Raw genomic sequence first — 27,992 nt, forward strand, 5'->3', positions numbered from 1 at the left:
TGCTTTCTATCACAGTACTGAGAAAGTTATTAGGATGTTCCCAACCCTCTAAATTAATGTCAAGTGTATTAACTCCATTTCATTTTATATTTGTTCAGATAGAGGATGCCAATGAAAACTTCTAAACTATGGGTGGTTTATACGTGCACCAAAATGTAAATATGTTTTTTCTTGTTATGACAGCCCTGCTTTCTACTTCCTCCTTGTGGGAGTGGGGCTCTTCACCCCTCTTCCTGGAGCTGCCCTTGGAGGGGTGGGGCTATGAGGTGGGGGGGCTGGGGTATGATGTTGGGGGGCGGGGCTAGGAGCAGCCACGGCCTTGGGCTGAGGGATCTCAATGGGGAGTTTGGGAGGGATCATTGTTTTCGGAGTCAGAGTTGGTTTTGCCTCAGGAATTTTCTCTCCTTGACGGTACACACTGACCTGGAGATTGAGAAAGAAAGATTCGGACATCATTTTAATATTATGTAATTTACCATTCATACATTTTCTCCATTGTATGTACATGTGACAATAGAAAGGAGAGAAGACGTGCTTGCAAATATTGTGCATTGAAACACATCATAAAGTAAGTAATGAAGTAATGAATTTTCTAGGTCAGTATTTTGCAATATTTTCCATGTTTTAAACTGTCAGACAAAAGTCACAAGGTCACATATCATCTTGGTAACAGCCCTGAGTTACATAGAAGTGTGATAAAAATATGTCATTGCTAGGCCCCAATGAAAGTACAAGATTTGCACCACAGATGGTCAGGAAATTTTCATGGCTTTGAGTAAATCCAGTCATTTGTGGTACACAGCGGTGACACTCACCACTATATCCACAGACTCCCCTCCGTATTTGTTCTGGACAATCATGGTATATCTGCCAGAATCCTCCATGGAAACACCTTTAATCGTCAGACTGGCAAACCTGCCCTGGTCCAGGGAGACCACGTACTGAAAAAATGAAATTAAAAGTTAAATAAGTGTGAAAGGCTGCATGGGGAGTTTAGCATGATTTAACATTTAAAATGCCTGTCACTTAAGTTTTATTTAAACATTGATTTATCTTTTTGTCAGAGGAGCAGCATGAGCTTTGATAACCACCTCATGTTAATGAAAACCGAGCATCGCTAGATGGGCTTACACTCCACAGGAACCAATGTTCTATTCTATTTTATTTTATTCCACTGAGCCCTGTCAGCTTACCAATGTGGACACGTGGGAGGAGAGCAAAAAGAGCACAAAGAAATGGAATATGATGATAAATTATATTACAAATAAAAAATATATTCCATCTTTACTTCTTGAAAGCACAAAAACAAAATATCTGTTTGATCTATGTTTAAGCCACCTGGGACACGATAGAGTACTCTTTTCCACACATATACCATGTGACTATTGGAGAGAGAATACAGTATTTTTTTCCACCCTCGTTCATACCTTCCTACTCATTTGCAAGGTCTAGACATTTGTTAATTTTCATGGAGTGGCTCTAAAACAGGAGCAGGGTATACATTCCTATTAAAAAGGAAACTTGCTTTTTTAATTTTGAGAAACTAAAAACTCTACTGTCTTAAATGTCAAGTAGACCGAGAAAAGATCCCATATTTTCAATTAATTGCCCTTTTATAATTACCATGTTGTATGGTTTGGATAATTGCATTTGTTTATTAGACCAAACCCAGGTGAATTTATAGGTGATTACTGGGATACTATTTAAGTACGCTGAGTAGACACTGAGGTAAATGCTAGCCCAAAGTCTGAAGCAGCGCCTGAGCAATGCTTAGTTAAAACTTCCAATAAGGATTTGTTTACCATACGACCTTGGCTCTAGACAAAACACAACTAAACCTTTCTATTAGATTGTTTAATTTAGCACCTGGATTTCAATGACAATGGCCATGAAGATAAGTCAGCTTGACCAGGGAGAGGAAAGCTTTCTGCTCCTTTCTGTCTTCTGGGTTTAAGGTATGTTCATATAAGATATACATGAATATTTCTTCACAGATGAGTCTTGTCATGCTACTCTTTCCTTAATTTGACTTATAATATTAAGAGCTTATATGATTTACTGGTGTTTACTGGTACTGGTGTACAGACAAATCATACTTAGTATCAAAATGTTTACCACCTGCTCCAAATCACTTCTGTTTAAGCTTGCATAGTTCTTCAATCATACATATTTATACTCAGTGCAATGTTCTCTGGCTCTGTATGTACAGTACTTTTGACTGGTTCTACATTTCTGTTTGTTTTTCTGTTAATAGCTTCAATAGCCAAGCTCTCCTGAGGTTTGGAAAACAGACCACCAAGGACGTCAGTTCCTGTTATAGCAAAATTATTAGCAGGTGAGGGAATGAATAAAGAAGAGGGCAAACTTCAACACATATTCCTCCCGGACTGGGGTTTTCTCAAACCTAAATCTTCAAAGCCAGTAGGAGCTGCATGATGCTGAAGCTGTTAAAAGAGCCTCTTCTGACTGGGGACAGACTGTAGACTTTACTGGTTGGCAAGTAGGTCAATGAGTTATAAGAGGTAGATTTGTTCCTTACCACATCCAGCAGTGTGCTGATAATATTGACCTCACCTAAAGTATGTAGATCCCCCCATTGAGGGATTATGAGTGGTGCTTAAAGTCTCCCCCAAAAGCAGAGGCCCTTTGTTTCCCTTAATCCTGATCACCTCAGTAGTACATATGGAGGCTGTATAGAGACTTCCAGCAGTGCAATCAGTCATTTCCCAGCAGGGAACTAAAGTGTGTCAACAGAGATATTAAGTTTTGATTTTGTGTGCCGAAAATGAATTAATCTTGCTACTAAGAAAGTTCTTCACATTTCCAAGATGTTTACATATCGAAACATTAGTTGTCTATAAATTTGAAGTAAATTGCATTTAAGAGATTCAAACCATGCTATCACCAGACAAGTTAATAGAAACTCATAATTTTGTCTGATTACTAAGGTGATTAATCATAGAAAGGAAGGGGAGGGGCGTGGGGGGAGTAAGTAGCGTTACCAGTTAGTAGTAGTGTGTGGCAGAAATGGAAAGCAGAGAAGAACAGGACTGTGTTTGAGGCACTTTATCTGCTTGTTACAGAAGTTTTTACCTGATCGTCAGGTGTGACCTCGGCTCCATTCTTCAACCATGAGACCTGAGGCTTGGGATCTCCACAGACTGTACATGTTAAACTCAGGGTCTAAAAGAGGCATAAAGATGACACCTTAGACAAATATGTACACATTTACCATACAGAGACAGAAATACCACAATCACACATATTCAGACATTACCTTCTTCTCCATAATGGTGACCACATCAGGCAGTCCTCCCACCACCTTACCACGGTCTGAAACAAACCATTGTTAATTGTGCATAATAATTGTGCAGTATCTTGTTATCACTTTTTAAATGTATGATTTACTTATTTATAACTTTTAAACAACAATCTATGGGAGGAAAGTAACCATTGTACAAAGAGACATGGAGAATGGAAGGATTCACTCACTCTTTTCAGCATAGGCCTCAGCCCTGAAATGCACAGACAGAAAAGTTAGAGATATTCCTCTCTCTTATAGCAGCACTACATTTATCATAGTATAAATGTACACTGTAACCTAAATATGACCCTTTCAGTATGACTTTTTCTCTCAAACTAAAAAAAACAAAAACAAATAATAATACAATTCTATGCAACTATTGGTGGAGCCAGGTTTTATGGTATGTTTCATTACCTGGCTCTGCTCACTGACCACACACATAATGTCTTCTCAATTTTTGGGTTAGTATCAGTGGTCAGATGGAATGCCACAAGGTTTTCTGGGTTAAGAGCCAAATTACATTTATACTGTAGTTTAGTCTCGGACTATACTGAATTGCCCATGGTAAAAATGAGACTGCTTTGTAATAACCGGATGAGGGCTGTCGGAGCAGCATGGAGGACCAGAGGTCAGCCACAGGACCAGATGGCTCAGGGAACTCTGCTCTCCTCTTGGCATGTTGATGCTCAATCAAAAGGGCAACAGGGTGTCATTTGTTTCAATGTGTTGCTAAAATCTTGTGCTTAAATGTCTCTTTTTGAATGTTAATTAGAAAAGGGATTTGGATGGCTTCCACTCTGCATGCAGTGTTTATTGTTTGGACTTTCAATCGATGTTTCTAAATGGGTTTGCAAAATTCAGTGTGTAGGGTTTTGCTTTGGCCCAATTAGCCAACGGACCCCAAAGGATCTGTTCTACCTGACTACAGTGCCTCTATTTTTCACATAGATTTATTTTCCTGATACTATAGTATACTGACATTTTTCAGACAGACAAGGGTTTGGGTTTTTAAAATGAGAAAAAGTTACAGAAAGAACTTAAATCAAAATAAAGCTCTGTTTTCTTTACATCACAATGGAAACGTGTAGGCTGTATTGTACAGAAAAGTACATCTCATTATAATACACAGTAACTCAGGTGTTTGCAACCAGTTCAGATCCAAAAAGTGAGCAGTGCATTGACTTGAGGGTTGCTACATGAATGCTGTTATAAGTAGATTATTGCACTGTAGTGTGTGTGTGTGTGTGTGTGTGTGTGTGTGTGTGTGTGTGTGTGTGTGTGTGTGTGTGCGTGTGTGTGCGTGTGTGTGTGTGTGTGTGTGTGTAAATGTTACAATAAATAATATCAATATAATAAAAATATATAGATATAATAAGAATTACAATAGGGCCTTCACACTGTATAGTGCTTGGGCCCTAATAATAATGATAATGCTATGATGCATCCTATGCAAAGTTAGACCAAAATACACAGATTTGGGAGTCTTACTTGAGTTTCTGGAACTCAGCAAAGGCCTTCTCATATACTGTACAAGACAAAACAGATTTTCACTGCCACAGTTCACAACATTAAATCAAGGTCAAGGTTACATTTATTGTCTCCCTCAGGAGAAATGTGTCCTGCATAAAGGGCATAAAGGGAATTATTGCTGCAAAAAACACTCAACCCTGCCCTAAAAGGTGGTTATAAAAAGGTGTGCTTTGCTTGCTCTTTCATGAAAAAATGCAGCAGTGTCCAGTTTCATTGAATGTCAGTTTAACATTACTTTATGAAATGTATGGTAATGCTAAAATAGCTAAATGCACTACTTCTGACATAACTTCTGAACTTGAAGATGGACATAATGGCACATGGAAGCAGTCCCAGTATTTGCTTAGTTGTTTCCATATGGATGGATGAAGGACAAGTTAATTATGGCTACTGGAGTGGTTTGCAAAGATTTTGAAAAAAACCTTTTCAATACATTTTTCACATGAAAAGTTGACACAACTGGAATCTGTTGCAGCCAATGTAAATTCAAACTGTCCACTGAAGCAGTTATCTATAAAAGAGCAAAGTGCACCTTTTTACAGCTCAGTACTGATACTCAAAAGGTAAATTGAATCCAAAAACTCAATAAAAACAAGTGAACTCTGTTGTTTCTAACTCCTTTTTTTTACTGTAAAAAGAATGAGTGACAAAAGAGAGAGTGAGGGTATACTGACCATCACCGCTGAGGTCCAGTGTGCGTTTATGTGAGTTTTCAGGGTCTGTGATCACGATGGAGTACTTTCCTTTGTCCTTATCTGCCGGTTCAATCACCTGTAATTAAATCAGATAATTAACCAATCTGTCATGCAACCAACAAACCCATCAATTTACTTGTGTCCGGCTGTTTATTTTGGCCTGCATGTCTGTAATTAATGGTTTAAGAAATATTAATTTATCTGCCAGATAACTACACTTATGAATCTTAAAAGTAGAAAAAGCCTATACTGTTTGAAAATATACACTGTTTAATTAATGAATCTTAATGAATTTCAAAATGTATGAGTTTTTTGTATTCATTAGCTACCCATTCTTAAAGGTGAGATTATCTTTTTAATTGATTTAAAGTTGCCCTGGTGTCACATCTTCAACGACACTATGATGACTTTTTAAGCAGCATTGATGGGCGACACTGCCACTGCATGACATGCTTTATTGTCCAATTAACTACCCACATATGATCTACATATGGAATACCTCCATTGTTGCCATAGCAGGGGTTCCTCCAATCACAACCTTGTCACTGTGGGAGAGTTTAGTTTCACTGAGGAGAGAAGCGGGGAGGAGAGGAAAGAGGTTACTGTGCATGTATGCGTGTGATACTTGTGTGTGTGTGTGTGTGTGTGTGTGTAGTGTTTCTATGTGAGTGGGTGAAGCCTGTTTCAGAAGTAATGGAAAATCATGTTTACATGTCTCCCTAATATTATGCCTAGGGATACCAATTTCTCTCTTTTGCTATCTGTCGCTCTCACACATGCTCATAGAAAGGATGAGGAGAGGTTAAAAATCTAATCTCCATAATTTTTGTTCTTTGAATAATTCAATAACAAAATGCCTCTTCTACCCTGTCATATTTCTCTCTTTCTTCCTCTATCGTTCTTTTTCTTACCATTTTTTATCCCTTTCTTTCTGTCCACTCTCTCTCACTCTCTCTGTTTCCCCCTGCTTCCACATTTTGTAATCTCTAAGGTACGATGGAGTGCTTTTAAGCGCAGAAAAACCTTGCTTCTTTATAGAAAATGATAGGGGGGGGTGATTTTTGTCACAAAACAGGGCAATTTTATTGCAATAACCAGGATAATGAAAACACTTGCCAACAGCCATCACACGTTTTATTATGTGGCTTATTGTTTATGCCACTCCCGGTGGTTTAACTTAAGAGAAAAGCAAAATAATGTGTTTGTGGTCAGCATGCTTGTGGCAGACTTTAAAGAATCTCTTACTCCCTCTAAAACCCCTACAAATACTGGCATGAATTTTTCACTTTTATTGTAGTAGTAGTAGTAGTAGTAGATATTATTTTTAGTAGTAGTGTTTTTCAGTGGTAGCAGTATAAGTATTATTAGTGTTAGTATTATAAAGTGATTACTTACCCATGATACCAGGCGATGTCCATCTCTGAGGTGTAGTACTTCATGTGACACTGCAGCTGAATGCCTGTTGCTGTGCAGTTAATCACCAGCTCTGCTGCACTGGCCCCTAAAGGAGGTGATAGAGGTGACAGAGGTTGTGGAGGGCACATTCAAAATCATCTGGCTTATCTCTGCTGTGACAGCTACAGTATGCACATTTTTGCTCAGAATGAATCAAATAAAATTATGTTTCCATCTGGGGCCATTTGTAGGGTCAATTTTAAGAGTTCCCCTGATATGTTACTTTGTTCACGTTGGAAAGCAAAATCATATTAATGAAGGAGAGTTCAGATTTTTAGAGATCAAACTGTTTGTGTGCTTTCTTAAAAAATGTATCAACCATCAGATGTTCTTTTTAAAGCTGTTACAAATTGAGTTTTACACTACTGTATATCTGTATGGGTCTTTGCTCACTGCATATTACAAGTGGACACATGTGTCTTCCACCTGGTGACATCACCATGGTTTTCCATTATCACAGTAATGAACCCTCTTCTCCTCTGCAACCACTGCTGTAACAGTTGCTGCAGAGCTGTCAAGTGACTGACTTTTAAAATAGGAGCAAGATGCTCCTCCACACTGTCACTGTGACAGCGCAGTAGAATTTTAAAGTGATTTCACCACATGATGGCATGATGGCCAAATGCTTCCAGCATGACAACTTCTGCCACACACCGATAAGTGTGTGTGTTTATCAGCAGCATTTTAAAACAGAAATCTATCAGCCTGTTGATGGATCTACCCAATGTTTTATCACTGTGCTGTGATTGTGCCAAATTAAATTTAGATCATTTGCACTTCAACCCCTCTGTGTGATGTTTAGTACTGTTTATAATAGGGATATCTGTTAGTGAACTAATTGATCTCTCTCTCTCTCTCTCTCTCTCTCTCTCTCTCTCTCTCTCTCTCTCTCTCTCTCTCTCTCTCTCTCTCTCTCTCTCTCTCTCTCTCTCTCTCTCTCTCTCTCTCTCACTCACTCTTGTGCATAGAAGGAAGGCAAATACCTACCAGCCAGGTGGTTGATCTTGTTTATTGCATCATCAAATACTAAAGGAGAAGCAGAGAAATATGGGGTCAGTGAAAGAGTCATGAGGAAAAAAGGCACAATACTACCCTCTGGTGGCTGCATTCAAAGCTCAGTAAGGATAGTTTCAAATTGAATGTGTTTCTTTACAGTAGGAGTGTTGGTATTTGCCTCTCCCCATTTGAAGAGTTACAGGGTGTCCTGGTTGCCATTCCTGAAGCAATAACTTTAATGTTTCTGTTTAATTGTGGTGTTCCATTTTATGTGTACACACTTCAGAAGTACAATCTTAAGTTTAATTTACAGGGGGGAAAAGTAAATACAGCCAGCAGATTAACAAGCTGTCATGTGGCTAAAACTATTTCTATACAATAGTTAGAGAATAAGGTTATATAAATATGTTTTTCCTGCCTTGCAATATACAACTACATAGAAATATTTAGGTTTTACTTTTGATGAGTTTATGATGATGGAAGTTGTTAGCAAATTCAGCTGGGAGGGCATTAGGGTCTGTGGTCAGTAAGTTTAAGATATGTAAAACTCTTGGATATTCTACCTATTCACAACTTTATGATGCTTGTGTCTCTCCCATATTAAGTTATGCTTCAGGGGTCTGGGGATTTAAGGAATCTAAAACTGCAGATTCCATAGAGAACAGAGCCGCTCGTTGCTTTTTAGGTGTCCATAAGTTTGCTCGGAAATTTGGCTTTTTTTCTTTTTTTTTGGTGTCTTGTAAGCCCACTTGGGCTGAGCACTTCTGGTGCATGACACGTTAATTAAAATATATATATATTTTTTAAATGCACTTTTTAATGAACATCCAGCTATGTTTCAGTTTATATTTTCAATTTGTAGATATTATTTACTCTTGCCCAGTTAGACAACAAGCCAGCCAGCCAGTGAATTATTACCCTAATTATTTTTTTTATATAAGTTAGGTAAGAAAAATACAGAATGTTTACTTTCTCCGGAGATGTCAATATGGCTCATATCTTTTCCTCTGTCATCACTGATGGTGGCCTTATAAAGTCCTGCTGTTTTCAATGAAAACTGGAGAAGAAAGAAAACAGTAAACACATACAATGGTATAGGGGACATAGGAAGCACATTTTTGTTGAATTCTGAATGTAAATCCATTCATAAGTCTTGTTATTGTAAAGTAAAGTGTCCTTGTTTGTGGTACTCAGAGATATACTACATTGTGTAATAGTGCAGCAATTTTGTAAATTCATTCAAAGTCATTGAACAAAATATAGGATACATGCCTATACTTAGAATAGCCACTGCACCACACTATATTATTACATGTGCAATTATAGCCATATATAGTATTATATACAGCTTTATAGCATTCAGTACCAAAGTGCAATTACCAATTTAATTGGCAGTTTACAGACTCCTGCTCCAAGATCAGACTTCACGTCAGGGATGATTTCTGTGTCTTCTCTATACCAGTGCAACTCTGACTCCTTCTTCAAGTTAGCAACCTGCAATGAAAAACATGTATATAATGAACACATTCAGTCTAATTACCATTAATAAGGAAGGAAGGTTTTAGCTCTTTTTGAAAATAACTTCTATAGAACAGATCATCAAATCCCAATGGCACTGAATAGACTCGGGTGGACCCAGTCCAAAAACTGCCTCTTGAAGTCACTTATCATTCCCCCGTTTAGATGTGGTTCATCTCATCTTCCATCAAGGCTCATTAATGCTTTAAGTGCAACATTTCCATTCAAAATGTTTTGTGGATTAAAGCACTATTATATATACATGTTAGTTCCACCCTATAGAAATCTGCCATTAATGCTGCATACCTCTGATTTTATAACTCATTACCAGATGCAAATCCAACACATCAGTGATGTGTGTAAAGGTCAGTTTATGCGGTGATTCATTACAACCAAGAGATCTGCACTTTGGGCAGTTACTATTATCCCATCTTAAAGAAAAAAAAGCCACTCTCTCCCACAAGATAACTATTGCCTGTAATATGTTGTTGGAATGTTAATGATAAGGAATATGTTGCACTAACTAATCACTGACAGTAACTACATATAGAGCCTATTTTTGCAGAATGGATGACGCTGGAAAAGCAGCCTGTCTCTGCTGTGTACATTCTTAGCAACCATCTAGCATGTGTTTGTTGTTTCTACATTATTTATAATGCACTTATTGGGGCCAAACAGATAAAACAGACATCTGCCTCAGATTTTCTCAAGTGATATGAGCAATACTTTAATTTCAGAATTGTTTTAATTATATGCTACATGCTTACAACGCCAAGACAAAATCCTGACAGTGTAATTCTGGCTATTCTCAGCCTGGACCATATCATTACACAGCATTGTCACATCCCGCACTCACTCTGTGTGGAATGACTAATCAGCTATCCAGCCCTCTGTTTATTTGGAGTGTAAATATCCAATAATTATTGAGTTTGGCTGTGTTTACCTTGCAAACCAGAGTAACGGAGCAGTCATCTCCAACATGAAGGGACAGGAACTCACTGAAGTGGGGACCTGTGGTGGATAGAGACAGGATAGAAAAGCCCAGGGAAAAGACATAGGCTTAAAATAAATTACTTGTGGGCCTTTATTATCAATCAATCAATCTTTATTTATTTAGCGCCAAATCCCGACAAAAGTCATCTCAAGGCACTTAACACATATAGCATGTCTAAGCTATACTCTTTAAATTTAATTTAAAGAGACCCAACATTCCCACATGAGCAAGCACTTGGCGACAGTGGCAAGGGAAAACTCTCTTTTAATGGGAAGAAACCTCAGGCAGAACCAGGCGGCCACCTGCCTCGACCGGTTGGGGTTCTTCATGCATAAATCAAGTATGAATTTAAAACTTTTAATCTAAAATACTACAGTGATTTGGATTTTTTTTAATCACATCTCCAGTACTCTTTAATAATGTGGAACCTATGTCCTCATATAGTGAGTGATTTAAAGTAGGTTTATATTGTGTTATTTTTCCTCCCAGTGTAAGTAATGCTGTCTGCTTCGTTCCTGTATTGTCATGGCTTAAATTAGTTGTCTCTCAGTCATCATAGTGTTCTGCTAGTCAAAGGCTAAATAAAGTAAAGCTGAAACAAGCTTAAAATTGGTGATGTTTTGTGTTCCTTACCCTCCTTGACTCTGATGTACTCTCTCCTCTGGTAGTCAGCCTCAGCCAGCGCTGCCTTGAAAGCTGTGTGCACATACAGATGCACATAAACAGAGAATAATTAAAAGATCAAAGTGTTGCCAGTAGTCACTATAGATTATTTCAGTGGATTAGCAAGCTAATGGCCTCCTGTATGAGATCATTTATTAAATCAATCGTCTTTGTTTGAATCGCAGTGTCCTTAATGTATAATGATTTTCAATGACAATGGCACGTACCATTCATTGCACACAATCTACAGCAGGTGCTACTTAAATATATGTATATGTGCAGTACCAGTCAACAGTTTGGATACACTTTCTCATCCAAGTGAATGCAAAGGTGTGTCCAAACGTCTGACTCATACTGTATATATATATATATATATATATAATTATATTGTATTTCTTGTCTCAATACCTTGTGCAGAATAACACTACTATAATACCCGAAACAGAGAGGAAAACATATAATTTAACTAGATCGTAGTCTGTTCTGGCAAGGTTGTACAATTTAGCTGGTTTAGCAGTGCACATGTCACGTTTAGCCCAGTTAGGAAGACAGTAAAAATACTAATATTGAGTAGTCAGGTTGGGAGCTCAGTCAGACTTGGCCTCTCTTACCATCTCCAATCAGAACCAGTGAGCTCTGTCCTTTGCCTCCTCCATCTGTTATCTGGAAGGTGAATGTCCCTTCATCGTCCTCAGTAAAGAGATCCATAATGAACTCAATGATACCTGTAGACACATCATGACCCATGTGGTTGGGCTGCAGAGAGACAGTTTAGCAGGCCAGCTGTTAGAGTTGAATTACATCTTTTTCATGCTATATAGAACACCATCATACACTTGTGAATAGGCAATGGGCCAGATTCAAGAATATGTTCGTATTTGTCTTCTTAAATCTGTCGTACTTTCATTACCTACATCCTCTGTAGTTCACACCCATTACTCAGGGGTCTCTAAAATACTGACAATATAATATACGATCAGCCTGCGGATCGACATTATTCATTTCTCTGTTAAGTGGTAGTCAGCATACAGAAAATCCAAGTCAGTTGACTCTGAAGCTCAACTGCTGATGTTGCACCTGCCCCTGCCGGTTTGTTGTCAGCACAGACCTGCTAACACCCGGGATGACAACGCAGGGCAAGCCGGCAGAAGAAGTTGGAGATGAGGGTAACAGTTCAACAGCTCGACCTCTCTGTGTCTTTTGTGCTGATAAACTACAGTAGGTTACATCACTCTGTAGTACAGCTACCGTATCATGCTTGGCTGTACTGTATCATACAGTGTTGTTTGGTCTTGATACCCATGTGGAGATGTTATGTGTTCATTAAGTGATTATCATATCTTGCTTATCTAGTATATGATGTCTCCCCCCCGGAAAGATTTGACTTCCCCCAAAACACATGATATCGTTGGCACACTGCCATTAGACAATTAGACAGTATATAACAGTCATGTTTTATTGCTTTGGAGGACTGCAGGTTGGTTGTGCATGACAGGTACGACAGGTCTGCACCACTCCAATCCAAAATACGAGAAAATTGGTGAATGCGGCAAATCCTCGTAAATCACGGGTACGCATTGTTTAGGAACGAATCTGTACGTACGAGTGGTTCTTGCATCTGGCCCAATGTGAATATAAAAGCTGCTTTACTTATTGTGGTTACTATGTTGAAGGTGACTGAATCATCATCAATATACATCGTAAACAGTTTGAAGCCAGAGGTTTAGTTTCTCTGTCCATAAAACTATAGTGTATCTTACATCAGCTCCAGACAGTTCCTTGTTGTTGGCAAAGAATTTGTAGGTGACATTGGAAGAAATCTCTTCCGCCTGCAGCCAGAACCTCATTCTGCCTCTCTCCAAAATCTTGTAGGCCAACTCTGACTTCAGCGGGATAACTAGAGGTAAGAAACAACGAGAAATCAAGGTTATGAGTTTAAAAACATTATTACACTTTACTAATTACTTATTCAAATAGTTTTTCCCTGTCTGGGAGAGGAGAGTGGAAGAAAAATAGGGGAAGAGTCAGATGGGGAGCAAGAGAACAGGAGTGGTGAATAGTGGTAAGGTGATGCAAAAGCAGGTAAGACGTTTTTTTGGATCAAATAAAAAGAGAAATATGCTCAAAGGGTTCAAAGAGAGTCATAACAAAGGAAAGCAATGGTGCAGAAAAGAGAAACAGAAAGATAGAGTGGGTAAGACAGATTAAAGACGAAGCACAGAAGAAGTGTAAAGGAAGAGAGATTAAAAGGGGCAAAAGAGAGAAATTATGAGAGATCGAAAGAGTCAGCTAGGAGTACCTACCTGGGTGTCTGATTTCGTAGCTCAGTGCCAGCATCTTTGCCATCTCTGAAACACAGAGACAACTTATTCAATTCATTCTGCTGTGAGTATGAACAATCAATTCAAATACATGCTAAATGTTTTACATCAATGTAATATAATCATGCACACATGACAGGGTGGTTCAAGTAATAAACTATGTGGAGATAGACAAGCCAGTACGTTAACTGAACAAGAAGAAGGCATATAAACACAAAACATTAAAGTGAATACTGTATAGCCAAAGGGAAGACCATACAATGTTGCTCTGTGTTTTTCAAGGCGTGAAACTAGAACCAAAGGTCCATTTTTAAACTCCTTTAAAAAAAACTGGATTAAGAGTTCATAATTCATATTAACAGAGCCTTCCTAACTAGTGGAATAAATGGAATCATGTAAGCTTGCAGGTTAAGTGTTATTGTAAGTTTGGCTGAAAAAACTGTGGACCAAATGGGAAGCAATCAGTGTAAAGCATGCTGAATAACATATTATAGCCTGGTACTTCAATAGCAAGAGAAATATTGTGAAACTTTTGGACAGAGAGCTCTTGCAATGAAGATGTGGTGTTAAAACACAAACACTGCCCAAAGCTTAGAGAGATAATGTGAGCAATGTGCCCTACTATTATTCATCAGATGTGTAATGAAATCATTTTTTGCCTACATGCTAGTGTGATCATTTTTAAACAGTCTCATTGCTTTCATCTTTATTTCATCCTACATAGCCCCTCAGTTCACCGATACATATTTTCCTTTTGAATTTTATTTAAGTCCTTGAATAACCGGATGTTGCAGTAGAGCTACTCAATCTTTCATGATCAAGATCTGAAAGACATTCACATGTTATTGCTTTTAACATATGAATGAAATAAATATCTAATTTAATGATAATGCTGACAAGATGAACAAGTTAAAGGTTCAAATGATTCAAATGACACAAGCAAGCCATCTGAAATGAGATGTAATAGGATTGCATTAGTTTCAGTCACAGATTGAATTTATAATCAGTTATTGGTATTGGATTTTTGTATATTTTGGGCTTGGCTAGATGACTATGCACCGGCACCAAACATAGACAGCCATGGGTAAACCGTACCTTCAGAAGAGATTGAATGGCTGGATGAAACTCCATCAGTGTGGGTGACAGAAACAGAGTATGTCCCAAAGTCTTCTTTGTCTGCATGCTTAAAGATGAGCTTAGAACTGCAATGCAGGGTATGAAAGAGACACAAAGAGACAGATAAAAACAGATAGATGTTTCATATTTAAGATTTCAAAATGCTTTCTTTTTTTTCTTTTTTTTTACAGTTTGTATGTTATAAAACAAAGATTTGTGTGGTATTGTGTGTGCATGTGTGTGGTCTTACTGATTGCCTTCATTCTTAATCACAACTCCTTTGGAGAAGTCTGTGATTTCTTTATAATCTTTCTTCCAGATGAAGTGAGAACCCTCATTCATTTGGCAGGACTCGAATGACAGAACAATATCACCTGTCTTCTCCTCCACAACACAGGACACCTCCTGGGAACCTTGAACAAACAAGCAAATGAATTATTTTTAAACTGCATGTAATTCTCTAAAAAGACACATGGAAGGAGTTGTCCATAGAATTAAATTTAAATTTAAATTGCAGTGGGTTTTTTAATATATTTGTCCACTCCCCTCTTCTCTTTAATCTTGCTCCCACCTCTTTCAAAAATAATGCATCAAACAAACCACGTGCTTTTGTTGTTGAGTCACTTTTAAATACAAATAGATATTTGAAGAAGTTTTTTATTAAACAGAAATAGAATATGTTAATATAATTATCTATTTCTGTCTGTGATTTAATGTTACCTGGCACAGCCTTGGCAGTCACAGGGTCAGAGGCCATTGAGGCCATACCCACTCCTGAATCATTGACAGCACGCATACGGAAAACATAGTTAGCATCTGCCTCCAGACCTGTTACCTAGGAAACAAACAGACAAGGAAAAACACAAGTTTTAGTGAAAGGAGGAGAGATAATGGTAGTTGGTACACAGGTGTTAATCATCAGTTTGGGAAAGTACAGTACAGTTTTCAACAATAACAGGTTTATGATGTTTTTTGGGCAGATTATTATCATTATTATTATTATCATCATCATTATGTATTCACTTAGTTTTCCTGTACTGTTTTGTTGCCAATGTTTTATAAACCACTCAATACTCTTGGCATTATAGTAATCAGTTAAATACATATAATGTTTATTTGTTCACTGCCTCACCAGTGTCACATATGAGATGGGACACCTATTCACTGTTGCTTAGTAAAAAATAAAAATAAAAATGATAAAAATCAGTCTAAAAGCAAGTATATCTATCTTCCTATTGTCGCTTTTTGTACTGTACTTAACCCAGTAATTGTTAACTTTATCCACTAGATGTCAATGTCACACAGTTGACTGTTCCCAAAGTATCTCTGTATTGTACAATAGGATGGATAAAGCATAGTACACCGGTAAAGAAGATTGAAATAAAACAATATGGTAGCATCCAGGAGCCCATAGAAAACAGGAACATACTGTAGCACTTACAATATTAACACTAGAAGTGTGCAGTTTAGTGTCCACATTTTTTTCATGAAGTGTTGACATCAAGAACCATCATTCTCTTTCTCCACAATAATTTTACAATTTCATGCATCAAAGCTATCTATTGAAGTGCACTGTGGAAGATATTAAAAATGATTTTATAAGTTGCTAGCCAAGAAGCTTTTTTCCACTTTATGACAAATGTCTGATGAATCATACTGGTAATGAACCCAAATAACCATAAATATAAAGTTGGCCTTACCTTCAAGAAGCGGTGACTGACTGCTTTCTCATTGGCTGTAGTCCAGTCATGAGTACCCTTCTTAGCATACTCAACATGGTAACCAGTGACTGATCCAGAACCAGTATAAACAGGCTTTTGCCATTCAATAAGCAGCGAATGATCTCTCACTTCACCGAAAGTCATGTCATAGGGAGGGCCTAAAGGACACACAGAACAAACATTTACACTAGTGCTTATGTGAATATTTAAATGAGCACATTTATCTTAATGTGTTTATTTTTATATTTATGTGGATGCCTGCTAGCTGGTTACAGCAGCTAATCTTCCTTGCCAACAACTGAATGTGATTATGTAAATCAAACAAAGGTGAACAATACATCATGTATATGCAAATACATAAATACACAAATATTCACTTAAATATCAAGGATATGATTGCCATATCCTTCACACTTAGTGAAGTCTATACAAACGTAACAAAGTTTGATTGCGTCAGTCAGAGGAGGACATTTACTAACCTGGTTCAGGCATAGTCCAAGCCTCACAGGTGAAGTCGGCTGAGTGTTTGGAAGCTGCTCCAAGGCCAGCAAGGTTGGCTGCATACACTTGGAACTGATAGACTGCTCCCTCTGTCAAGCCCTCTACCTGTCAATGATAATATTACTATGGTTACTATGATACACTATTATCCAAAAAAAAGGAAATTTGACTGTGGCAGGTGTGCCTCACCTAGATGACATGAAAGAGTGCCACAGTGGTTTTCACAGCAGTATGAATGACTGTCTGTGTTAACCTTAGAATTGGCTCCTTTGAGTAGGAATTATTAGGTAAAGAAAACAAATAATGTTAAACACAGACATTACCTTATAAACTCTTTCTGTGATTGGTGGGATATGAATCTCCCTCCATGTGGTTGTACCACTACGTCTCTTGTCCACATAATATTCCTTAATTTTTGCCCCTCCATTATGTAGAGGCTTCTTCCAGTTCAGAACCATTGAATGTCCGTCACAGTTCAGCAATGCAATGTCATAGGGAGCAGAAGGGGAGGCTGAAAAGAAAGCACTGAAATTAATACTTAAAATTTCAACAATAACACTTTCACATTATCAAAATGACCACCATAATCCAGCACTAAGTAGAAAACAAAATCTGATAATAATCATTTTCATAAATATTTCAATACTGACTGAGGGCAGCCATGACAGTCAGAGGTGAAGACTCCTGGGACTCATCACTAAGACCAATCTCATTGATAGCTTGGACACGGAACACGTAGGTTTCTCCTTTGGTCAGACCACTAACCACAAACCTGAATAGATAGAGTAACATACAATTAAACATCACCTCTAGTTACGCTGTAACCCACAATCAAAGAGACACATTTATGGGATTTTTTTTCTGTAAATAAACATACTTAGTGGACTTGTGGGGTTTGTGGTTGGCTGATGTCCAGTTTTTGGACCCGTGCACACACTGGTCGATGTAGTAACCAATCAAATTGTTGGGTTCCTTTGGAGGAGACCACTGGATGAGGACAGTGGTGTCTGTTTCTCTGGTTGCAATCACCTGACCGGGAGCTGATGGCACACCTAAGGACAACCAAAAGAGTTGCAAGAATAATTTACAGTAAATTACAACAATGACGATATTAATAAAAACAAAATGACAGGAACATACCTTTGAGTTCCTGAGTTTCAATAGGTCCAGTCGGCTCTGATGGCTCGCTGATTCCATACATATTGGCAGACAAAACTCTGAACTTGTACTGTGTGCCCTCAGCCAGGTCAAAGACAGCATAACGGGGGGAGCGAATAGGGACCTGAGTGTTAACACGGTGCCATGCATCGCTGTCTGCCATGCTCTGTGGGGACAGAGAGAAGACAGCATGACTGCTGGTCTACACACAATGATATACAATCATGATTGATCATAATGCTACATATTTGCCTGGATTTATTGATGATCTCAAGTAGTTGTAGAAATTATTCTCATGAATGTAGTCATTAGTAATTTGATCTAGACCAAATTGTGCAAGAAAAACTGATTCTACATATTCATCATGTTCTACAGTTTTTATTAAGGCAGTAGTGTATACTGTCAGGTTTCACTTTTGTCACAAGAGTAGTTTGCATAATAATATGAATATCATCTTTATTAATAATCTCAATAAGTCAGTTTTGGGCTTGTTATTTTTTATACTAAAATTGAGGCATTCTACAAAAACCATCAGAAATGTAGTGTAGTTTTACAAATCACATGAATATACAATATACAATACAAGATACAGAAAAAGTATGTTATTGTACACACATTTAATGCACTTTGTGTAATCCATTCTAATGTGTCTGTGATTATGCAATCTTTTTTTTAATCCATCTCAGGCTTTCTAGAGGAGAGAGGAGTATCATAAAATTGCACTTAAACAAACAACCTTTTACCATTAGACTTCATACTACACTGGAGCTTTACTGCAGGCAGGGGCTTTTAAACACATAAGAATATGCATTGCTAAATGACTGCAGTATGTGTAGTGTAGTACGCAAAGCAGCTTTGGTGACAGCATAATGTGTCTTACCTTTTCTATAAAGTACCACATGGGAACGTTGCTGGAATATGCAGGGGCTTTCCAGCACAAAACAACATATGTCCTGTCTGTTTCTGGGGCATGAAGTCCTGATGGAGAAGCTGGAGGCTTTCCCTCAACTACACAGAAACGCACATACACAAATACACACAGATGGGATTAAATACCCTTACACACATGCCCTGTAAGACACCAATTGTTTCCCTCCTAGTCTCTACAGTAATATACAACAAGAATGTTGTAGATTAGATATTGTATATAATATACTGTATATATATATTGTATATAAATAAATGTGTTAATTTCGATTAAAAACCCACCGTCAATCTCATCATGGTAAAGCACAACATCCAGTTTTCCTCCAAGTTTTTTGGCTGCAGAAGGATTAAAAAACACATGATCAGTTTGTTGATGTTGGAGGTTAGTTCATAGTTCAGATAAAAGTCTGGATAAATCTGGTTCTTATGTACTTGATCCATGGTTCAAACCAGCTCATAAGCATGCTAATATTACTCTTGATCACATTATGTAAACAATTTCCATATCACTTCAGTAATGCTGACCAAGGCACATCATTTAAACATTAAACAAATCTACAACTTCCCTTACTTGTAGCACAGTCTAATAAACCAGTTTGTTCAATCAAGCAAAGTTATCATACATGCGCTAAATTCTGCAGAATACAATCTAAAGTGACCTCTAAAACTTACACATTAAAAACATGTAAACTACCAGAATTTACATTGAATAGAACATAAGTGATGAGTCAATCAAGTCTTACAAGCAACTAAACTTCCTGTGCATAGGTTTCTTTGACATAGTATCTGTTAGTAAGTATGCTGTTTTGAAGAATATGTGTGCATGAACCTGCTTCTGTGTTCAGCCAGTGAAAAAAGTAGCAAAATATTTATTGATCTGAAATGTGAGAAATCATTTCTTGATATCCTTCCAAACATACTAGAACATCAGTGTGGTTTGGCATGTCACTGACTACAGGACAAATTTGTTAAGTCTTCAAAAGTATGTAACTTAAAGAAGGCAAGGATGGCCTTTTTTATGCTTATCAAGTTAAACCCACCATGGAGCCTCTCAAACTCAGTAGGATCCAGTGCAGCGATGGGATCAGACATGCGGGATGGTTTACTGATTCCGTGGGAGTTGACAGCTCTGACTCTGAAGTAGTAGGAGTGTCCTTCAAACAGCCCAGCCACTGGGTATTTACAGATCTTTATGGGGTGATCATTACACTGAGTCCAGTTTTCTGTTCCAACCTCACATCTAAAAAAGAAGATGAAAAAAGAAGGAAAAGGAAAAGAGTTAAGGAAAGGAAAGTATATACCTAGGTGTATATTTAAAATATTGCTGATATTAACAGGTATCTGATTATGTAGTTGAATTTGAGCAAGTTTATGTTTTTATGTCTGCAACCAGTCATATCTGGCAGCACATGCATAATGGAGGAACTCAGACAAGAGATATCATTTAGTTAATAAGATTGTAATAGTGATCAATACTGATGCATGACAATACAGTGACTTGTAATTGTTGATGCATATAGTTTTACAGTATAACTAAATGCATTGACAGAAAATTGCTACTATAGTTATTGGTGTTTGGCAAAAATTAGAAAGGAAGGTAGAAAGTAGAAATTAAAGCTGTGACGGCTAGCAAAGGGTTTTTTGTTAAGGCCACTGTACATAGATAATAGAGATAATAAAGATATATAGAACGCCAGATGGTAGTGGTTAAAAATGTAATGTACAAAATAAATCTCAAAAAGTTTTGCTTAGCTGTAAAATTCTTCCACAAAATCCTGACATGAAGTGAGGGATAGAGGGATTATGATTTGAGAAAATGGAAGGATTGCCTGTACCTAAGACAATAACCTCTTTTTGTACAGATAAAGAAAGCCAACTTTATCTGATCACTTACAGTAATCTGTTTGTCTTTCTGTTGCTCTGTTTATCTATTTATGTTGTTTATCAGTAACTCCTACTTATCCACAAAGTATCCCAGGATTGGACCCTCTGTGGTGGTATTAGGAGGCAACCATGACACAATGACATAGTCTCTATTGGCATCGTGGATCTTCATGTCCATAGGAGCACCAGGTGCATTAGGGACTGGAGGAGGACCATCTATGCAGGAAGTGACATGGTGACATTGTTTTCAGTAACTATATTGCAAGTAACAAATGCATATTTAAAGTTAGTATGATAAATATGATAACACAGTCCTGTAAAATCTGACGAAGAAGTCAAAAGAGGAAAACATTATGTTGATGAAACAATAGCAATGAAATAAAAAAATGGATGGTTTAATTTTAAGATACCAACTTCTCACCTTCAACAGAGACAAATGCACTATGTGAGGCAGTGCCTCCTTTGGTAACCATGCGAAGTGTGTACAGGCCTTCATCATCTTTGTCGAGGTGAGGAAGAGTCAGGGTGCTGACTCCTCTGCCAGTTTCAATCTTCACCCATTTAGAGTCAAACAAACGAGTGTCTGGAAATGAGACAAATAGTTACAGGATCCTGAATTCAGTGTTACATCCTGCATAATTTGTATAAGCCTGCATTATACATACTGTATATAAATTGTACACATAGCTCGACTAAAGATTGTGATTTGTAAAAAAGATGAGCCTATTAGAATGACTTTTTGTACCATGTAGCAGTTAACGAGATAGCAAAGTACACTATTCATTTATCAGTCTGTTTAACTACTTCCAGTATAATTAATTAGCAATAAGAATAGTGTCCGTAACATGTTCCCATTTTTCCACTGCTGTGCCTCTGGCTGCAAGTTGACTAGATTGGGTTTGGTAGTCGCAGTGGCAGGCAATACATATTACTGGCAATTATAAAGGAATTACACTGTCATAAAATTTCACTTTATAGCAATTACCATCTCTATACCACTGTGCATCAGGCTGCAAGTTGGCCAGGTTGGGGCTCAGGGTCATAGTAGCCTTCAGAGTTGCAGATCCTCCTTCACTAGCAAACACTGGGCTAAACTTTTCCACAAAAGTGATGTGGATTTTAGTGTAATGGATCTTAGGGAGCATGGCAGCTGGGAAACAAGTGGAGGGAAGAAAAGGACAACGAGAAAGGGATATGAACAATGATATCTTGACATTTAACACATTGAAAAGACATCTATTTTACAGCCTTACAGGGCAGATCACATCTAGTTGTGATGCTTACCTGTGAAAGGCAACCATGCATATGGGCAGGACTCCTCCTCCTGCTTGAACCCTAAATTATTAACAAAACAAACATAGCAAAAGTTAACCACTATCATCACCATTATCATTATAATTGGTACACAAGATGAAAACAGGTAGATAGTATTGGATGGCAGTAATGGAAAACTGACGACCTAAAATGTGCAGTTATAAATAAAAGAGCCTCAACTAAATGTGATGGAATATTGTAATTCCAGATATTGTGAATTGAGCAGTCACTATCGCTGTTAGTGCAATTACTAATTGATATTAAGTTGTCAAGGGAGTCGCCACTAATTGTACTGTGCACAGAAAAAATATTTTTAGTAAAGCTCCTCAGATCTTGAATTAAGAGTAACATTACCAAAACACTACCTCTGTCCTCTATAACCTTGAATAACAGGATTTAATACTTTGATTAAACTATAGAACCCACAGATACCATCTTGCAATTGATTTTACAAGCCAGTAGATACATTAATAATCAGATGGATAGACTTACTCTTGACAATAATTGAAGCCTGACTAGAGGCCTGTCCATGGAGGTTACCAGCCATAACAGTGTACTGGGCTGTATCTTCAGTTGAGCATCTGTAAAAAGTATAATAAAACAGATTCTCATTACATTTTGATCAAATTGTTTCTTAAAACATCCTACAGATTAGAGTATAAACAAAATCATGGTTTACTCGTCAAAGGTTCTTTGTCATTCAGTAGAAAAGCCCTGTTTGTTTATGTGAGCCATATTTACATACTAATCCTACCTGACATATTCTGGATGGATGAGGTAATACTTTTACAAGATCTGGCATTTGTCATAATCTTGTCTTCTGTCTGTATAAATAACAAATCTCTTCAGTCATAACTAGTTCAGTTTCCAAGACCTTCTCCCATCGTTTAAATTTAAATCTGCGGCTGCAATATACATGGCATGATTTGACAAAGCTGACATGTAATTCCTAAAAAAATAAACATCAGTTCATCAAGTGGAAGAAAAAATGTAAACACAGTTTCAATGGGATGTTTAATGAAAGTAAAGTATGGCCTGATCATGTACAATCATACATGCTGTGGTGGTTACATCAGCTGGCATACACCAAATGGTAGGACTGCTGCTAATGTCAAATATAAACCAGCTGAAGAGGCACAAGAATGCGCCTTCAGAGGTCAAAGCCATGTTTCAATGTCATGGTTGCTGCATTCCAAACATTCATGGCAACCTCTGTGTTGAATCTCTTTCTTCTTTCATTCTCTTTTTATCCTTCAGTCTCTTTTCTCTTTCTGTCCCTCTTTGTATCTCATTCTCACCCTCATGCTCTTCTCACCAACTTTTCCACAACCTCAACAGCAGTACAGCAGTATCTTCTGACATGGGAATTACAACCTGTGCAGAATGTGCAAGCTTATGTATTCATAAGAGGATGATGTTATTGGTGGAAGTAACTACAGCAAGCAGGGAGCTGAGAAGAAAGTAGCAAAAGTGTTCTTACTCTGAATAATAATAGCAATAAATATTAAAAAATGCACAGAAATGTTTGCACTGGTGTGTGTGTGTGCATGTGAGTGCATGCGTGCGTGTGTGTAGGGGGGTTGTACAAGAATGTCATCATGTAAGGATCTACATGGGGGTAGGGATTCTGCATTTTCTTTCTCTGTCATGAGCCTGGCACTAAATTACCACAAACTGCTAGTAATTTGCAATTCAAAAGAGATTGATCCTCCAAGGCTTAGAGGCAAACGTATTCCAGCCTATTTTTAAAACCTGAATACTATCCCAATCCTTTCATGGTAGCAGTCATTCTGACCATTCTGCTATATTGTAAGCTGAAACACTTACTATTTAGGGTGAATAAACAGTCTAACAGTAGATTTTTTTTGGCTAATAAAATATTCACAAATAGTCAGTTAGTCTTACTTTCAGATACTCATTGAGGCACTTTTTTCTACAAGCAGTAAATGGAGTGAACTTGGTTGTTGGCTGAACTGTAACTATCAGACATAGAGAGCTACAGTAAGGGTGAGTGGAGGCGAGGCGATAGTGATGACTGAAAGAATCCTGGAGTATCACGTAGCACTGAGGTCAGCACTTGAACAGCTGAGCTATCTAAGATTGGAGGGAGAGCAGGATATGCTCTTGTCCCCTGTCTTAAACCACACAGCGGACCTACAGAGTCAGTAAGTTGATTCTGACGTTATTAGTTCATAATGAATTGCAAATTCAGTACATTATTTCAAAGATCAGGAAGATTTAAGTGTAGCTGCATTAAATGTTTTCCAAATGTTTGGTTTTAAAAGTTTTAAAGCTGAAGTGTTTACATCAAATATTTAATTAATTTTAAATAATGTTGATATATTTAAATAATATTGTACCTTGGAATCTCCAGGGTATGGATTCCACCTTTGGATCCCATCAGGTACTTTCCAGAGGACACGTCCAATATCACACCATCTTTATACCTAAATGACAAGAAAATGTTAGCCAGCTTGCCAGCCACTTGTTTATTTTATTGCTAAGATAATCATATTATATCTAAGAGAGATGAAAGTCCAAACATATCTACATGAAACATTGTACAGTTCTGTAACTGTGATGCTGTGAGGAATTTAAACAGAAATTCTAATTTTAATTATTATATTTTTATCAGTTTTGGTAGAAGGTAAAAGGTTTTTTTTATACTCACCATTTTACAATTGGCATCGGGAAGCCCTCAACAGAACAGCAGAGTTTGATTGGAGTGGTTTCATACACAGTGTGAGACCTGAGTCTGACCAGGAACGATGGTCCCCTGATCATGTGCTCCTCACGCACATATTTTTCTGTCATCTTTGTCCTCACCTAGACAGGCAATAAGCATACCAAAAAATAAATAAAACAAATTAATAATGTAAATCTTATTGCTCACATTCTGGATAGAGGAGATTTATAGATTCTTACCACATTCTGGATGTGAGCATGTGTTTTGTGCTCATATCTGTCCTCCATCGCCCCAGAGCTTCAAGACAGATAGCAAGTTAAGTCCACAAAACAGATACAAAACTAGTTTCACTTCAACATAGGCTGATAATTGTTAGAAATTCCAATGAATATGGGTATACTATGCCACTTTTTTTAATAGATAAAAATGTGATATTGTCTTCATATTAAGGTGTATCCCTGTTCACAAAACATTTACACTGCTGGCACTGCTTCCATAACAATGATTGCAAATGACTAGCTCCCAAAGTCATTGTGGTGTTCAGCTGTGTTGTTGTTTGTTTTGTCTTTAAAATATAATAAGTGTAGCCAGCTACATGCAGTCTGCAGCCAGTGCTTTACTTGACTTGTAGTCAGAGTCCACACAATACCTTGTTGTTCATACATTTTCGAGAACTATCTGATTTTTGAGGGAATACTAATAAAGTGTGTCAGTGAGTGAAAACTGTCATACCCTAACCTAATCCGATAGGTTTTACAAACTTTACAAACCCCCCCCCCCCCCCCCCCCACACACACACACACACACACACACACTTTGGGATTTATGAAACAGAATCCTTCCTGACTGAACAGAACCTTATACAGTAGGCTATCAACAGTCTGTCACCTCTGACCCCTGTATGAGGTGAGAAGACACACCAGCTTAAATAAAATGTCATTAGTGGATGCACATGGTCTCACATGGCTGACATCAGTGGGTCTCAAACATCACAGAAAAAAAGCTGTTTTTTTTGGGGGGGGGGGGGTTTAAATTACAGTAATGTACTACAGAGGGCATTGTTATGAAAGAGACCATTATAATTTATGTGTGAAAGAGTGACCAAAATTAGCTTTACATGGAATTATTATCATCTGTCTGCACATCATTGAACATGGCAAACGTTGTGATCAAGCTTTTAATATCTCTACAAACAAAAATGTAACTTACAAATGTATATCACCTGTTTTTGTAAGTTGTATGAATCTTCTGAACAACAAATATTGCCCATTTGGAGATATATTTTTAACCATTGTGAACCAAGAGAGAGGAGAATGATTATTTACTATATCCTTTGTGTTTATTTGCTGCTATACTCAATATTTGTGTGCATAGCCAAATCCCATATTCAGCAAATGATGCCATTGAGAGCCCAACCCATAAGAGAGCTGCCATCTGGCCTGTTGCCTGCAGAACCAGAGCCAGAAGTAGAAAGCTCTGTGTCCTTCAGCACTGTTGTTTATAACCCCTTCAGGCCAGAGGTCATTCCACCACTGCCATATACAAATCGAAGGGTGTTTCCTGCAGGCAGAAAGTCTAGGGGATGCTGAAAGTGAAAGCTCAACCGTAACAAGTAAATAGTGTTGGGATTGGCCATTGTGATAAGACTGGGCAGGAGGGACAATTTTGCATCGTAACAGAAGAAAATTAGACCAAAAGTAATGTCTTAGTTTTTGTGCTTGAAGTGAATGCTAGGGGTATGATGGCCATTTACAATTGTTGAGTCTTAGAGTTGGTTAGTCCTAATTGACAAAACATGTATGTGTACATTTTGGTGTGAATAAGCCTATGTGAAAAGAACAGACTCTATATATATTGTCTTTAGACACAATGATCATTGTATTTGGTAAATATAGCTGGAGTTGCCAGTTTTCTATACAGAAATGATCATTTAAAGCATACAATAGATTATTCATATTTGGTCAGCAAATCAGTCAGTCATTGTTACAGTAAGTACACATAACACACAAGCTTCATATTAACATGAGTTTGAATAAAAAGATGAAATTAGATCACTACCACTTCCACACAGGATCACGCATTAGTATAAACAATCTCACACTTAACATTGAACCCTTTGTTAAATTTATCAAGATTTTTTTAGAAAAGATTATTTTTTCAGTTTTCAGCACTGATTAGCTGCATGTTATATAAAACAAAAAAAAGAACAGAGAAAAAGTGAGAAGCAGCAAGAAAAAAGATTGGAAAGGAACACAGCAAAATATACACACTCAAAAACACACTTATATAAACACACACACACACACACACACACACACACACACACACACACACACACACAGAGTGAATCATTGTGTGACAGATAATCTGTGAAAGATATTTTACCCATAATGTTGGACAAATGAATTACAAGAGTTACAGCAGCCATTTTGTTGCAGAGAAAACAAAGGATGTCCCAATTTTTTCATTATTTTTAATTTTCACCTTGATTTTTTTCCACAAGTTTTCCCCAATCATACATTTCTTTTTTTCTAGATAATACAGCTTCACAGAGAACAAAGTAAGTCTACATTGTAATAAGTAAAGTCAATCCAGTTTTTGGCATCTAACCAGGCAGCCTGCATAAAAACTTACTCAAGCTCACCCCACTTACTAATGCAGGCTGTCAGTATAGATACCATCATGCATTGCAAATATGTTTAAGTGTTTTGACAGAGTGCATTGGGTTGTTTTTGACTGCTGGCTAACCAGTAAGCACTAAGTTACTATGAATGGAAGACTCAACTTAGGGGTTGCTTAATATAGCCAATAATGATCAGTTAAAGATGTTCTCATCAAACCTGATACTGACTTTGAAGACAAGCTTGGGACATCCCTTGTGAAAGTTTTCTAATTTAACTTCTCTCTCTCTGGATTAGCCTGGTCTTGAAACCTATGGCTTTCAAGCTAGTTTTTTGCTGTATGTGCTATATTAATGGTTAGGTGGCTGAATTTGCAGGTTTAGTGATGACAAAACGTATTACTGTTACAGTACTACCATTAGTATACCATCATATTAGGACTATCTAGGTGCTGCCAAAGCTTTAGTATATGTTTCAGTTAAAATGAGCCTCAGAGTGTGTCCTGTACCTGGCGTATTCTTTAACCACATATTGGCTCTCTTTGTGGTGGTATTCGTGGTTGTAATGTCCATGTTTCCTCACCGACAT

At 37.5% G+C, this 27,992-nt stretch overlaps 1 protein-coding gene across 1 annotated transcript; it reads right to left on the reverse strand.

Moving 5' to 3' along the window:
- Window positions 1-23: 23 nt before the first annotated feature.
- On the reverse strand, window positions 24-27,992 carry myom2b (myomesin 2b). The gene is made up of 38 exons (XM_053318294.1): window positions 27,913-27,992; window positions 25,023-25,080; window positions 24,769-24,923; window positions 24,458-24,544; window positions 22,590-22,678; window positions 22,068-22,118; window positions 21,769-21,933; window positions 21,205-21,366; window positions 20,858-20,999; window positions 19,940-20,139; window positions 19,182-19,235; window positions 18,853-18,980; window positions 17,955-18,138; window positions 17,692-17,866; window positions 17,465-17,586; window positions 17,138-17,325; window positions 16,793-16,919; window positions 16,293-16,471; window positions 15,313-15,427; window positions 14,843-15,005; window positions 14,572-14,678; window positions 13,459-13,503; window positions 12,916-13,052; window positions 11,767-11,911; window positions 11,126-11,188; window positions 10,442-10,509; window positions 9,361-9,474; window positions 8,950-9,037; window positions 7,972-8,010; window positions 6,925-7,030; window positions 6,029-6,095; window positions 5,509-5,605; window positions 4,793-4,829; window positions 3,493-3,515; window positions 3,278-3,333; window positions 3,094-3,183; window positions 816-941; window positions 24-423 (listed from the first exon to the last, which is right to left on the reverse strand). Exons 1-38 carry the CDS (start codon window positions 27,990-27,992, stop codon window positions 193-195), a joined length of 4,263 nt encoding a protein of 1,420 aa, XP_053174269.1. The 3' UTR covers window positions 24-192.

Source organism: Scomber japonicus, chromosome 1, assembly GCF_027409825.1.
Source record: "Scomber japonicus isolate fScoJap1 chromosome 1, fScoJap1.pri, whole genome shotgun sequence".
In the NCBI taxonomy this organism is placed as follows: Eukaryota; Metazoa; Chordata; class Actinopteri; order Scombriformes; family Scombridae; genus Scomber; species Scomber japonicus.